The sequence below is a fragment of the Oratosquilla oratoria genome, chromosome 22 (assembly GCF_046742065.1).
Source record: "Oratosquilla oratoria isolate Oo_2021 chromosome 22, ASM4674206v1, whole genome shotgun sequence".
NCBI classification, from domain to species: domain Eukaryota; kingdom Metazoa; phylum Arthropoda; class Malacostraca; order Stomatopoda; family Squillidae; genus Oratosquilla; species Oratosquilla oratoria.
In genome coordinates, this window is record NC_134798.1 from 48,187,965 (window position 1) to 48,202,576 (window position 14,612).

Below are 14,612 nucleotides of genomic sequence, written 5' to 3' on the forward strand. Positions count from 1 at the left end.
TGTTCAATTTATACATGGATGGGGTGGTGCGAGAGGTAAATGCAAGGCAAGGGTAATGAGTTGGGGATTGGAGATGATAAAAGAAAATGGAGATGAGCCAGTTGTTTGCTGATGGCACTGTGCCTGTGGCAGGATCAGAGGAGGGATGTTTGTGACAGTTTGGGAAGGAGTGCGAAAGAAGGAAGTTGAAGATCAATGTGGGTAGAAGTAAGGTGATGAGATGTACAAGGGTAGAAAGTGGCACAGCAGAACTGGAGGAAATGGATAGTTTTAGATACTTGGGTGCAAATGTGGTGGGAAATTGAGGAGTGGAGATGGAGGTAGAATGTAGATTGGGAGAAGCAAGTAAATGCCTTAGGGAATTAAAAAGTGTAATGAAAAATAGACATTTGGTAATGGATGCTAAGAGGAGATTGAATGAAGGAGTGATTGTGCCAACAGCACTGTATGAGGTAGAAATATGGAACATGAGAAAGGAGTTTGAATTTATTTGAGATGTGGAGGAGAATGGGGGTAGAAAGGGAGTTGGGAGATAGGGTTGATGAATGAGTATTGGGATGGTTTGGACACATGGAAAGAATGAGTGAAGAAAGATTAGTAAAACTGGTGTGGAAGGCAGAAGGTAGAAGGAGTGAACATGAGGGGGCAACCTAGGATGAGATTGATGGAGTAATATGGGCATTGGGAAAGAGGGGAATGTCTGTTGTGAAAGGATGGGAGAAGATGGAAGATAGCAGTGAATGGAGAATGGTTGTGTATGGATGATGCTGTGATGCATGAAAGGTAGTGGGTGGAGGGAGTATGTGTGAAAAATAAGTTGACGCAACCCAAAGGGATTTCCCCCCATCTTCTCCATTTCTGCATGAGAGGACGGAGAAGGGGGGTCGCCGATTTAATGAAGCAGCCTTGCTGTGTCTTGCGACACTGCTTCTGACCCAGGGCAGTGGGCAAGATGCAGGGATGACCTGTCATCCAGGAGCCAAGAGGGAGGGAGGGGGGTGGGAGTGGAGTATGTGGGGATGGAATGGGTGGGAGTGGATTTTAAGCCTTTGTTTTTTGGCTACCTCCCTTTTAAGGGGGAAAAGCCTTTGGTGTGTATATATATATATATGTGTACGGGGATGAATGGATTTATGGAGGAGGGTCATTGTGTTTTATACAGGTGGCAAGTGGTTGAGTTACAGGTCCTAGCAACAATTTTTTATTCCCTTAACGACTAAAGTGGGAACACTCGGTGACAGTACTCTTTCTTCCCTACCACAGGGAATGATTATTCAGAAATGTGGTACAGGACAGTATCAAGAGTGGGGGGACAGTTGCAGTATAATAAAGTAACATCATTTCTCTATGAATAGATATTTCCTCTATCACAAAGTGATTTGTGGCTCTAGTCCACAGTGGCACCCCATAGACCCACAAGTATTAGCTGCATGCTACTGAGCAGATTTTGAGCCCATAATAACAAGCAGCCAATACCCCAGACAGGGTGAAATGGGTGGGAGCAGATTTATAACTGACTTTGGCTACCTCCCTTGTAAGGGGGAAAAATTTCTTGGTATATGTACTCCTCCCTTGGAGTAGTGTGAAACCAGTGTTGTTAAGTAATGTAGATTTTCGTGGTAAGGCAGATAATGTATGTGAGAAAGCTTTAGGAAAAGGCAAGGATGGTTTTTGGGCCTTTATGGATTTGTAAAATGCTTATGACAGGGTAGACAGGAAGGCACTGTGGGAGGTACATACATACATACATACATATACCAAGGCTTTTTCCCCCTTCCAAGGGAGGTAGCCAAAAAGGGAAAGGCATAAAAACACTCCCACCCATTTCATCCCTAAATACACTCCACACCCCTCCCACCCTTCCTCTCATCTGAGCACCTCCTGGATGACGGGTCATCCCTGCACCCTGCCCACCGCCCTGGGTCAGAAGCAGTGTCGCAAGACACAGTACATCCACAGCAAGGCCGCTTCATTTAATTGGCGACCCCCCCTCTCCGTCCCCCTTTGCATATAAGGAGAGGACGGGGAGAAATCCCTTCGGGCTGCGTCAAAATTTACTCACACATACTACCCCACCCCCCCGCCCATTCCTCCTCATGCAGTCACATCATCCATATACAACCATTCTCCACTCACCTCTGTCTTCCGTCCTCTCCCTTCCTTCCTCAACAGACATTCCCCTCTTCCCCAAAGCCCCCTTCACCCCATCCATCCACCTCATCCTAGGACGTCCCCTCATGTTCACTCCCTCCACATCTGCCTTCCATACCTCTTTTACTAGTCTTTCTTCACTCATTCTTTCCATGTGTCCAAACCATCCTAATATGTGGGAGGTATTGCAGATATATGGGATAGGAAGAAAGCTGTTAAGAGCAGTCAACTTTTTATGAGAGTAGCTGAGCCCATGTTAGAATTAGAAATGGAGCGAGTAGTTTGAGGTAAAGGTGGAACTTCACCAGGGATGTGTCATGTTGCTATGGCTGTTCAATTTATACATGGGGTGATGCGAGAGGTAAATGCAAGGGTAATGGGCCAGGTATTGGAGATGGTTAAAGATAATGGAGAAAAATGGGAGATAAGCCAGTTGTTGTTTGCTGATGACACTGCAATGCAGGTTCAGAGAGAGGATTAAGGAAGTTAGTGATGGAGTTTAGGAAAGTGTGTGAAAGAAGGAAGTTGAAGATAAATGTGGGTAAAAGTAAGGTGATTTAGGTACAAGTGGAGAAAGTGGCAGCAAACTGGAAGTGGCCCGAAGGGATATCTTCCAGTCTTCTCTTTTTCAGCATGAGGGGATGGGAGTCACTGATTAAATGAAGTGATCTTGCTGTGGATGTGCTGTCTTGCTGCATTGTTTCTGACCCAGGACAGTGGGTGAGATGTAGGGATGGCCTGTTATCCAAGAGCCAAGAGGGAGGGAGGGGTGGTGAATGGGAGTGCAGTATGTGGGGATGAAATGGGTTTAAGTGGATTTATGCCTTCAACTATAGCTACCTCCCTTGCAAGGGGGAAAAAGCCCTTGGTATATGTAAGTAATGTAGTTTACCAACATTTTCATCCTTCCTCTTCATACATAGACAAAATGAGGAGGAATATAAATTCTTGATATGGGATTCATAAAAGGTAAGGAAAACTTAGCACCCAGGGTTGGCAGTGCAGTCATTGTGGTGCTTAGGTTTAATGAAAACATTAATGATGGCAACTTTTAACCTCAGTCATTTTCCAGTATTACAACTGTAGATTGGTCTCTGTAATGAGAAATAATTACCATGTAATGAAGTGCTGGAGGTAAACCAGCTAAGGCTGTTGGACCTTGCTGTGGAGACAGTCTTGCTAAACTGCTTCTGACCAGGTGTGTGGGCATGTACAGAGAATGTGTGCATCTTACATCTATAAATAACCAAGATAAAAGTGAAAATAAATGGGTTGGGTGGGTGCATGTCTTGGCTGGCTACCTCCCTTATAAGGGGAAAGAATTTTTCTTGGGTTTGGAAGGTGCATGTTCCATTCAGGGGAAAGTGGTATAGGGTAAAAGTAGTTTTGGGATGGATGTTGCTCACTCCCTTCACAATGACAATGATTTGGTTTAACATCACAAACTCTCTCTTTTAAGGAGGCTGGGACAGTGCCCCCTTACAGTGGATTTTGTAGCATGGAATTTAATGAACCATGCCCTTAGTTCAACTCACCCCAAGCTGGATTCAAATCATCATCTCTACCTTCACTGTAAGGAACGATGCCCTACCCCACTTGGCCAGCTATAGTTTGGTTAAATTGTATTTCATGTTGCACTTGGGTGACTTTGCAGGGAACAGCTCTCCAGTCAGGTTAAGCTATAGGAGTTAAATTCCTGGAACATTTTCTAGGCTTCTTCATGTGGGGTGAGTAGGATGGGTTCTAAAGATGGTTGTTCAGTCACAGAAGTTGCTGCAGATTTAAGTGCCCCTTATCCCATTAATAACCACTGCCTAAGTGGGTTGTGACTATGGACCTCTTGCCCCTATCACTAATCATTGCATCAAGACTTTTTACTGTTAAGTTGAAGAACAGTGACTGAATATACTGTCAGTCTCGGTCAATGCCTCACTCTTAGTATAACTCCCAGATAGGAGCGAAATCTTGTGGCATCATGAGGTGTTGGCAAGGCAACAGATTCTCCTTCAACCATCAAAGGATTACAAAGGCAGAGCATGCCAACAGGAGACCTTTTGGTCCATATCGAAGTCGAAAAAAAAAAAAAATATATATATATATATATATATAATAATGATAAATAAATGAATACATAAAAACTATAATGAGGTAAATATAATAAAATAAATGCACAGGTACAGTTAAATAAACAGGTAAATAGTAAATAATAATAAATTCACATATTACTAATAATAAATGAGAATCAAGCAAATAATAATAAACAAACAGGCTGCAAAACCCCAAAATGGAATTCATTACAAAGCAATGTGGTAGCTGTTACCCTTCCTCTATGGAGTTAGGTCTAGAGGAAAACCTAGCCCTCTTGATAACAAAAAGGAACAAATGAGCAAAGAATATATGAAGAACACACAGAATGTGAGAGTATATGCAATCAAACTCCTCAGCTACAAGCCAAGAAATCACAGGTCAATAAAACCATCAGCCTTTTCTTTACAAAATTTACTTAAACCTACCCCTTTGCTGGACAAGTTTTCAAGTATCGAGACAGTACATTCATGGAAACATTGGTCCAAACCAAACAACAAATCCCTTTTTGGACAAAAAATTAATTTTTCACATAAACCAAGGATTTGATCTTAGTCTACTTAATCTTACTGACTTCATAGCTTTGAAAAACACAACATACTTTTCTCATTTTCTATGCACAAAGAGACTGATACTGTTTTAGTTTAAAGGTGACTTACACATCTTAAATTACAATTTAAGAAAATTTTTTGTAAACAGTTGTCCACCAAATTTGCCAGAAATCCCACTTCACATTCCTGCCACATCTGGTTGAGTGTTCTGAATTAATGTTATGTTGTCTCCTTTCAACAAGATTCGACCTGGAAGATCAAGATAAATATTTAACTAAAAATGCAATACCCAATAATTTAAACTCCAAGAAAGTGACAAATGATACACGAAGTTTCAATACCTAGTGATCAACATCTGGTTGAGTGTTCTGAATTAATGTTATGTTGTCTCCTTTCAACAAGATTCGACCTGGAAAATCAAGATAAATATTTAACTAAAAATGCAATACCCAATAATTTAAACTCCAAGAAAGTGACAAATGATACACCAAGTTTCAATACCTAGTGATCAACCTTGGACCCTGCATGTATCATTATATATTGTCAACAAATTATGCACAAAAAATACACTGCCCTAATCAGACATGATTTTTAAATACCATCCCATCATCCATCCATACCACAGACCCCCCCAAGGGATGTAGACAAAGTCATCTTGGCTCCATGGGTATTCCTATATTCTGCCCAATGCCCTGGGCCAGAAGCAATGCACATTTGTTATATAGTGCACTTTTTCATTCACTATAAAATGGTTTATGTGCATTTCATTTTTTTTTTTTTTTTTTTTAAACTCAGAACTTTGGTGGTGAACAGGAAATGTCTCGTGTACATATTCTGTATCCCTGGATCCCCCTTGACCTAATTAATTTTTGCAGGGATGTTAAATGTTGGGAGCAAGTTATAGTACATGTTTCTATAGTACATTCTTAGAGATTTTTCATTACTAAGTTTTGTGGGCTATGCTTAAGTTGCATGGCATGAGGGGAAAGGGTTCATGGGGTCTTGCAAATGTGTGCCTATCATTCTCATGTGCTCCTTTGTGGAGAGGATTATGGCTTCTATGTGCAGATATTGTTTGTATGCATCCAGTTACTTTATTTTACACTATTTGTGTAATCTGTTTTCTTAATTGTTGGATACAATGCTGTGGATGCACTGGGTAATTCTTACTAGTTTGTAAATTAGTAAGTCTCTTTCTCCTGTACCTGCATTCCTAGTACTGTATGTCAGTTTCTTACTTGGTTTCACTGTTATGGCCTGTAGGGAAACAATCAAGTATGATATGCAAAACAAATGTACCATAAATGTATACATATAAATGAAATGAACAGTTCTTACCAATATTCTTGCGAGCTCCCTTTTTCATGTGTACTTCCTCGGCCTGGTCCAGCATTACATTCATATATTCATCAAAGCCAATGATGTGACCTTCAATTCGTAAATTCTGATTTTCGTAAAGCCAAATTTGTACACGTGCTCTTGACTGCAGGTATCTGAAAATCAGATTCTGAACAAAGAGTTAAGGAAAAATACACCCCAAGCAGCTCCAAAAAATATCCATATAACTTGATAATCCATCACCCTTATAAATTCAACAAAAACAATGATAACTATGCCTAATATAAACTATTAATCTCAGTCAATATTCCACTATGGTTGTGATGGTGTCTCTGGGATCCACCAGGTGAAATGTGACATTCAGGTTCTAATCCTGGTTAGAATAAATGTACACCAATGTAATATTAAGTGATTCATGCAGTTGTTCCAAATGGCAACACCCAAAGCAACCATTCTGGTCATCACTTTTCTCAATATTATTTAGCGGCATATAAAAACATGGGAAAAAGTCCTTTGTGTTTATAGATAGCTACATATATATACCAAGGGAGGTGGCCAAAATAAAAAAGCATAATTCCCCTACCACCTACTTCATCCCCACCCATTTCACTCCCATTCACACCCCTCCCTCCCTCTCATCTTGGCTCCTCATTCATATTGCCCTGGGTCAGAGGCAATGCAGCAAGATATGGCAAGGCCTCTTCATTTAATCGGTAACCCCCCTCTTCGTCCACTAATGCAGTAATATTGAAGACAGGGAGAAACCCCTTTGGGCTGCATCAAAATATCATTCACACAAAACCACTCCCTAAACCCACCCACTCCCTTCCAAGCATCACAGTATCATTTATACACAGCAAATATTGGACTAGAAAACAAACACATGCTCACTTCAACAAGCAGAACAAACCACATAGGTAATATTGCTGCATTGAAAGAGATAGGAATGCACAGAACTTTGGTGCACAGGGGATCATGGGCTGGAGGTGGTACACTTCAATAGGTGGGATGAGAAACTCATACTGTATATCACTTTGGAGATTAAATGGTGCTATCATTTACCAGCGATGACTTTATATTGAGAATATATGTAAGTTTTTTTTAAAGCAAAAATATGTTTGCATACTTAGGTTAATTCCTGAAATCCTTGTAAAGATATAAATGTGACATGTATAATAGAAATGATCATCTGAGCTCAAAAGAGTTCACCAATTACAATTCAACATGTAAAATTTCCAGGTGCCCCTGCCTGAATAATAATAATAATAATAAATAATAATAATAATAATAATAATAATAATAAAGGTAAAAGTAAAAGTCAACAAATTCTTATAAATTTCTGACCACCACGTAAGTTGGTGCAATACTGTGCGAATTTTGGTAGAAACAATGGTAACATACATATTCAACCCCCCCCCCCACCACAAGGAACATGAAATCAATGGTAATATATCTATTTAACCAACCCCCCCCAAGGAACATGATATCAAAGTTTAAAGGAGTTATGCAACTTTTTTTTATTCAATTTATGCAGAAATGTGGATCTTTCAGTAAAAATTACATAATTATCAATGCCAGCAATTTGATATGCCATGATTACCACCATCATGGTAGGGGAGCAAATGGTGTTGTCTAAAGAACTAATTTCTAAAATAGCACACGACATGCCTTACCCTTCTCTGCCAGCATTATTTACATGGATGACCAAGTGGACCATGGGTACAGTGTACATTACGTTACACAAAAGAAAAGAAAGAAGAGAGGAAAAAAATAAGTATACTGCTAGTTGTGCCGAAGCTGCTGAGTTTTTTAGGCCTATGTCTGAGTGACTTTCCCACCTCATTAGGGGGTGTCAGAAACCAACACAGGAAGCCCACAGCATGTCCCAAGAATCAAACTTATGACCACCTCTTCACAAGTTCGACACTGTATCCACTGGGCTACTACACAGCCCCAGAAACTACCATAACAAATGCAATATCTACTTTTGTTCTGATTACTGACATAAATAAACTATTTGTACCTTTTTTATCATGTCTAATTTTTAAAGAATCTGGATGCATCAATATCGAGATAATCAAAACGTGATACACTACTGACAACTCAAGGCTTTTCTTGATCTTTGAGAAGCCATAAACTGCTTTGTTGCTCAAGTTGTCGGTCAAGTCAGCATATACACATAGAAAAGCTTAATCAATATCTCAATATTGATGTGGCCACATGCTTTCAACTTGCAGATATATGGTACAATAAAAAAAAAAAAAAAAAAAATTGAACAGTAGTGAGTAGTCACAATCTTACTGAAAAAGCTTGAGCTACAAGGCAGTTTTTCAGTAATTTTAAAGGTACTCATACCAGACAATTAATGTCTCACTACTCATCATTCAAGATAGGTCTACCTTCAGACTTCCGTGAGTTCATCTTCCACAACAATCAAAAACAAACCTGGCATCTCGAAGATCACATCAAGTTCCAAGCTGTTGGTAGTGCATCACATCTTGATTCTCAATATTGATTAGGCAAAATGCTATAACAGTTAACCTTAAGATACTCTAAAATATAGCACAAATAATTAATTTATGCCAACATAAACTAAAAACAATGACTACCATCCAGGTTGACGATTGTTGTTGGTAATTAGTACAATAACTTAATGTGTATTTCTTTACCGAAATCTTTACAAATTACCACCCTTAATTCTAACACTGTTATGGTTAAGTCTAGCCAAAAATGCGGGCTAAGAAAATAATTCAAAAAATCGTATCTCCCTTATTTTTCAAGCTATTTCAAAAAATTAAAAAGCATTTTGTTTCTAATAAATTTGTCTTTCATATGCAACAATAATTTAAAGTATTTTTTTTTTGAGGGGGTACCTATACAATCCCAATAAATCATCAAACCTTATCATTATGCCAAGAATAAGGTCCTTATTCTTGGCATAATATGATAATGATAATCAGAGATTGAATTCTCTCACTCAATTACAAATTTGAATCCTGCACTTCTGAGCAAATCCCTGCAGTAAATGTTACTTGCTCCAACAGCCCAACTGCACTGGACAAAGTTTATGGCTTCAACCACAACTACACTCCTAGCCTAGAGCTTGGCCCAATCTACTCCCTTTCATATAGTCTCAGAAAAGAATATTTTTTTCTATCAATATATGGAGATGATGTTAAAACTTCTTTAAGTTTTAAAAATGCAGCACAGTGAAAACTGCAATGTCTAAAATCAGTGCAATACATGATTTATTTGTTCCGGTCAGGTGAATTTATCATTCCATTAGGCCAACACAGTGTCCGCCTCAGTTTTCCTCAGCCATGTTATGAAACATTTGCATGTAAACAATTCCTAACAAGCATTCATACATTTACAAAGCACACGAAATATTTTAAAGATATTAAAAATTACAGGTGAATCCATGGCTGTGAATTTCCCGAATTAATATACTAATACTGTTGATGCCATAGGCATATATGAACTTCTAAACAATTCACTTCTCCATTGTAAATGAGCAGGCAAACAATCTCCACAACTTTATTGTACGAATATACTAGTCATTAATCCTATATCTAGTGTACCTTCGGTCTCTTGATCAACATATAACGAGAAAAAACATGAAAATCTCATGTTATATACATCTCAAGCCAAATTACCGCCCAAAACAACACGCCAACTCTTGAATTCAGGATGTTGATATTTTGCTTACATTTCATCCCCATAGCAGATAACTAGTGATAAAAGGATACGATAGGCTGCACCATAACCTTCTGAACCTTATTCTTCTGTCCGTACGACATTTTGGATTGATGTTTGGATTCTTGTTCCTCTAAAAAATAAAGTGAAGCCGATTCGGTCCACACGCGCTTTGAAAGCGAGAACTTACGTTGCTATTTATTATCGACATTTTATAAGAGTATATATTGTTCATTTCAATAAGGTAAAATTGAAACTACATTTTCATAATAATAACTGTAATATAATTTGTTTTGTATTTTTCACTCAAGTGTTTATGTTTTATATACATTACTGGCAAGTGGCAAGTATTTCACACAAATTCCAATCAAATAACGTACCTCTTTCCACAGCATAACATTATATTTTTTACATGGAACTAATGTTCACGCAAACTAATTCTATTCTAAAAGTAAGATAATAATATAAATTGTTTTCGATTGAATTAATATGAAGATATATCTATGTATTATGTATTGAAGATATATCTATGTATTGAGCCCACGTTAGATGAAAATGTTACGCCAAAGACATTCCCTACATAATTGTATTTAATTAATATATTGTCTATACATAATATACAAGAACTTGGTAAAAAAAAAAATTGGTTACGAGCGAGTAATAACGCTCTTTGAAATGGCTCTTTGAACAATACTAACTTTTCAAAAGGAAGAACAGAGAATGATGATACTGATGAATACAAAAGAATGATATAGAGAGAATAAATTAAACATATATCATCAATTGAATTATCTGTCTATATACCAATAGGCCTCTTATAAAAGAGTTACTCAGCCATAGTCTTCGGTGAACTCTCAACCTAACGACGTGTGTGAGAGTTATGTGAGAGACCTGTCTCTCCAGAACTTCAAGGTCTTCTATTTGAGGCCTCTTTTGCTTCAACATTGACCCCAACATTTTAGTGCTCCATAGGGAGTGTATTGACAATCAAAATAACTGAACTGACGACGTGTGTGGGACTGTGCAGTGAAAAACCTTCCTCTCCCGAACCTCAAGGTGTTATATAAGCATTTTTTCTTCAATATTGACCTCAACTTTTGAACAAGAACAAGAAGAGGTAACCAGCCAAAGTATGCACCCACCCTCACCCATCCCACTTCCATCTGTAATAAATTTGTTTCCTCTTTTCAGTTAGTTCCTCGTGGGTATTCTCACCTGACGGTTTCCCAGACGCGTACCTGTTCAGGAGGGGGTCCACGGAAGCCACATACGGCTGATGCGCTGGCCACAACAAATGAAACCAGGAAAAGAAAATGTACCATAGCAACTAGAGAGAATAAGAGAGGAAATAAATCAACTGTGTTGCAATGGAGCGGGGAGTATTAACAAACATAATGAAGTTAATCAAGATAGAGCTGTTTTAGATAATGCTATATTAGTGACAGATACCAGTTGATTAGATAAGGAGTTCCAAATGAATACACAACTCACTTTATGGATTTTTCCTCGTAACTCAGTAGGTACTTTGTATATGCAACTTTAAAGTGATGTCCTTTCGTGATAGGGAAGACAAGATTTGGGAAAAGCATATCTGAGTGAACTGGTGAATTACCATAAAAAAAATATTCCAATAGTTGATAAGATCATGCCTAAGCAATCTCATTTTAACCACGAACAAAAGTAATACCTACAGGCTCGCCGAATGGCACATATTTTCAAGACCTCGGATGTTTTTGGTTCATCTTCGTTGGACAGTGTTACGCCGGTGGTCTATGTCCACGTTGGGCCGTCAAATGTTAGGCTGGTAGTCTGCCCAAGTTTGGACAACCAGTTAGGCTGGTTGAAGGCAAACTCTGGTGGAGATAGAGCTGGTTTTATTAGCAATTAAATGTTGGGCGCCAGTGAGATGAGGAGGAACGAGAAAGCAGAGGTAGCGACGGCTGTGTCTCAAGTCGTGTCTCCGGCGATATGCTTACGGGAATCAAAGGGAAAGGAGGAAGCAAGAAAGCAAGGAGCAGCGAGCAAGCTCGCGTATGCTTCTCCGAGGCTCTCTGCATCTTCGGCGTCCGTTCAGCCCCTTATATACACGGGCAGGTCATGACCCGTGCTCCTAATTGCCGTGAGGTCAAGTGTGAGGCGAGGGAGTCGGAGGCAAAACGTTCTGACGCCGGCGACTCGCGAAGACGGAGGGCAGGCGTACCTCGATGCCACGTGCTGGCCGAGGTAGTCATCGCTGAGGCTGGTGGGCTGCACGCGTCTCCTGAAAGAGGCTCTGTGCGATGGTCACGCAGCAAACCCCAGGGCTGGTTAGTCATCCCGGGGCCCCACGAGCAAGTCTCTCAAGGAAGCTTTGTTCCATTCGTGGGCCTCAAGAAAGCTCCGGGTCGCGTTGCAGCTGGGCAGAGCGGGCGTGTCCCAGGGGTCCACTTGGGGGTCAGAAGGTCGTGAGACGCCGAGAAAAAGTAAGGCGAAGGGCAAGGACGGGTGAGTGAGGGGCGAGGACCGGTCGTGATGACTACTCCTAACAGACAGATTCAAGCAATTGCAAATTGATAGGTAGTAGTCCTGGCCCCATGTTGGGTGCCAATGTTAGGACTGGCTGGGAGGCAAACACTGCGGGAAGGATCAGGGTTGATTAGAAACTAAGTTAGGCGCCAATATTAATATGGTTCGATCTAATTGCGAGAAGAGTGGGGGGGGGGGAGATAGGGAGGTGACCACTGTGCTTTATAAGTCGTGTCCCAAGGCGATCTGCTAGCGGGGGAGAGGGAGGAGTCGAGAAGGCGATGGAGGCAGCGAGCTAGACCCGCAGCGTGTTGGTCCGAGACGATCTGCATCTTCGGTGATTCCGTCTAGCTTATATACCCGGGTCAGGTTATGATCCGTGCTCTTAATCGGCGCGAGGGCAAGTATCGATGCCTGGGAAGCCAGACGCAATACGTTCTTGGGGTGCTAACCTCACCGAAAATGAAATGTAAGGAGTTTGTATGTGCGTTCCGAAACCATTGTCTTTTCCGACGCAGCCGGCAGAGGCGCAGGTTAGTGATCGTGGGAGCAGACAGGGTCCGTTCTTAGGGTGGTGAACTGCACGTGGGTTTCCTCAAAGAGCAGCTTGTGTGGCTCACGTGCCCGAGCGGCGCGCGACTCTCCTGGGACATCGTGCAGGTCAAAGGGTCATGAGAGGAGGTGAGGACATGTTCCCGATCACAAATCTTGAGTGTAACCGGTATTCCATATAGATGCAATGTAGTAGGACAAGGTACATCCATAGCAGGGCTCCAGGGCTCTACATTACGATCCCGTCCTCCTCATCCCCTTATGTGAAAATAGAGAGGACGGCAGAGAAAACCTCCCAGGTCGCATCAATTCACAGTTGATTCACAACCATTCTCTACGCACACCTAGCCTACAGTTCTTGTTGTCTACCCCCTTCTCTGCTCAATAGACATTCCCCTATTACTCAAAATCACCCTTTTTATTCTCTATATAATCGAATCATGTAGAGTATAAAATAGATAATTCAAGATAATACATATCGATCTGTACGTTAGATGCCGTACAAAGACGTCAGTTTCAATGTAAAACGTGTCGAGAAAAACACCAAAAGGAGTATGATATCACGTGATCAAATACTGCCATCGGTGATGATTCCAAATGCTTACTATTCACGCTTAAATAAGATTTTCTTTGGTTTGTTTTCCGCTGCCAGACTATATTGTACCAACATATTAATTCTAAAATATAACAGAATAATCAACTAAGATATCTAACAAATATATTTAATTAAGTAAATAATGTGGCCGCTACTCTATGTCGGAGCCGTTGATGTGGAGGGTTTGACCATGCTTATAGTAAGTCAGTAAGTAAGCGTCACATGATTCCTGGAAGCCATCTTGCATCTATGTTTTGCCTCCCCCTCCCCCTACTTAAATAAGTGTGAAGACTATTACAATATTAATACGTTAGTACCTATGTACTCGCCGACCGAACTCGCTGACCAAATTCGCCGACCGAACTCGCTAACTGAATTCGCTGACCAAACTCGCCGATCGGAGTCGCCGACCAGACTCGCTGACTGAACTCACCAACAGGAGTCGCTGAACAAACTCACCGACTGAACATACCTGAGTATAGATTCAGTGTCATTACTGTCACAAATTAACCTCTCACCGACGGCCAAATTGACCATCAGCGAGAAAGCAAGCGATAGATGCAATCCCATTTTTTCGTATTTCATACTATATAGAGAGCAGATGATGATGGAGAAAAATTTAGGTGAAGATCAAGAATGAGGTGGATGGACTTGGTGGAGAGGGCATTGGATGCTAGAGGAGTGTCTATCGAACAAGTAAGGAAGAGCGAGAAAAGATGGGTTTTCTAACTGTCTGTTCTGTATATTACGAATAGATGAGGAGGGAATGGGGTGTCGCCATGTAATGATTATGTGAGGGTAAACCGGCTTTGGTCGTCATAATCTGCTATGGAGGTGCTGTGTCTCTGATCAAAGCAGTGTTTGGAAAGGGCATGGATGACTCTTCATCCACATGGAATTTAAGGAGGGACAGTGAACGGATTTTTTAATTGATATGGGATGGGCGATGGGTCTGCGTGTGTTTTGATTGGCCACCCTGTAAGATGAAGACGCGTTTTGTATTTACACAACCGTAGTAAACAGGGAGATGCCAAAGTGGAATCTTGTTTCTTGTTGTTAGTTTAAGCTATGATTACAGATTCGGCCATAGATCATAATTTTCAAGCTATTTTAGGAGATTACTCATCTGTATGTATATG

At 40.5% G+C, this 14,612-nt stretch overlaps 1 protein-coding gene across 2 annotated transcripts; it reads right to left on the reverse strand.

Annotated features, from left to right (window-relative positions):
• Positions 1–4,635: 4,635 nt before the first annotated feature.
• Positions 4,636–10,032, reverse strand: SmE (Small ribonucleoprotein particle protein SmE). 2 transcript variants are annotated; one of them, XM_076205944.1, is made up of 4 exons: positions 9,875–10,032; positions 6,126–6,294; positions 5,129–5,196; positions 4,636–5,036 (listed from the first exon to the last, which is right to left on the reverse strand). In XM_076205944.1, exons 1-3 carry the CDS (start codon positions 9,923–9,925, stop codon positions 5,129–5,131), a joined length of 288 nt encoding a protein of 95 aa, XP_076062059.1. In that variant the 5' UTR covers positions 9,926–10,032; the 3' UTR covers positions 4,636–5,036. The 2 variants fall into 2 exon arrangements, with proteins under 2 accessions (XP_076062059.1, XP_076062058.1); XM_076205943.1 differs by lacking the exon at positions 5,129–5,196.
• Positions 10,033–14,612: the final 4,580 nt, after the last annotated feature.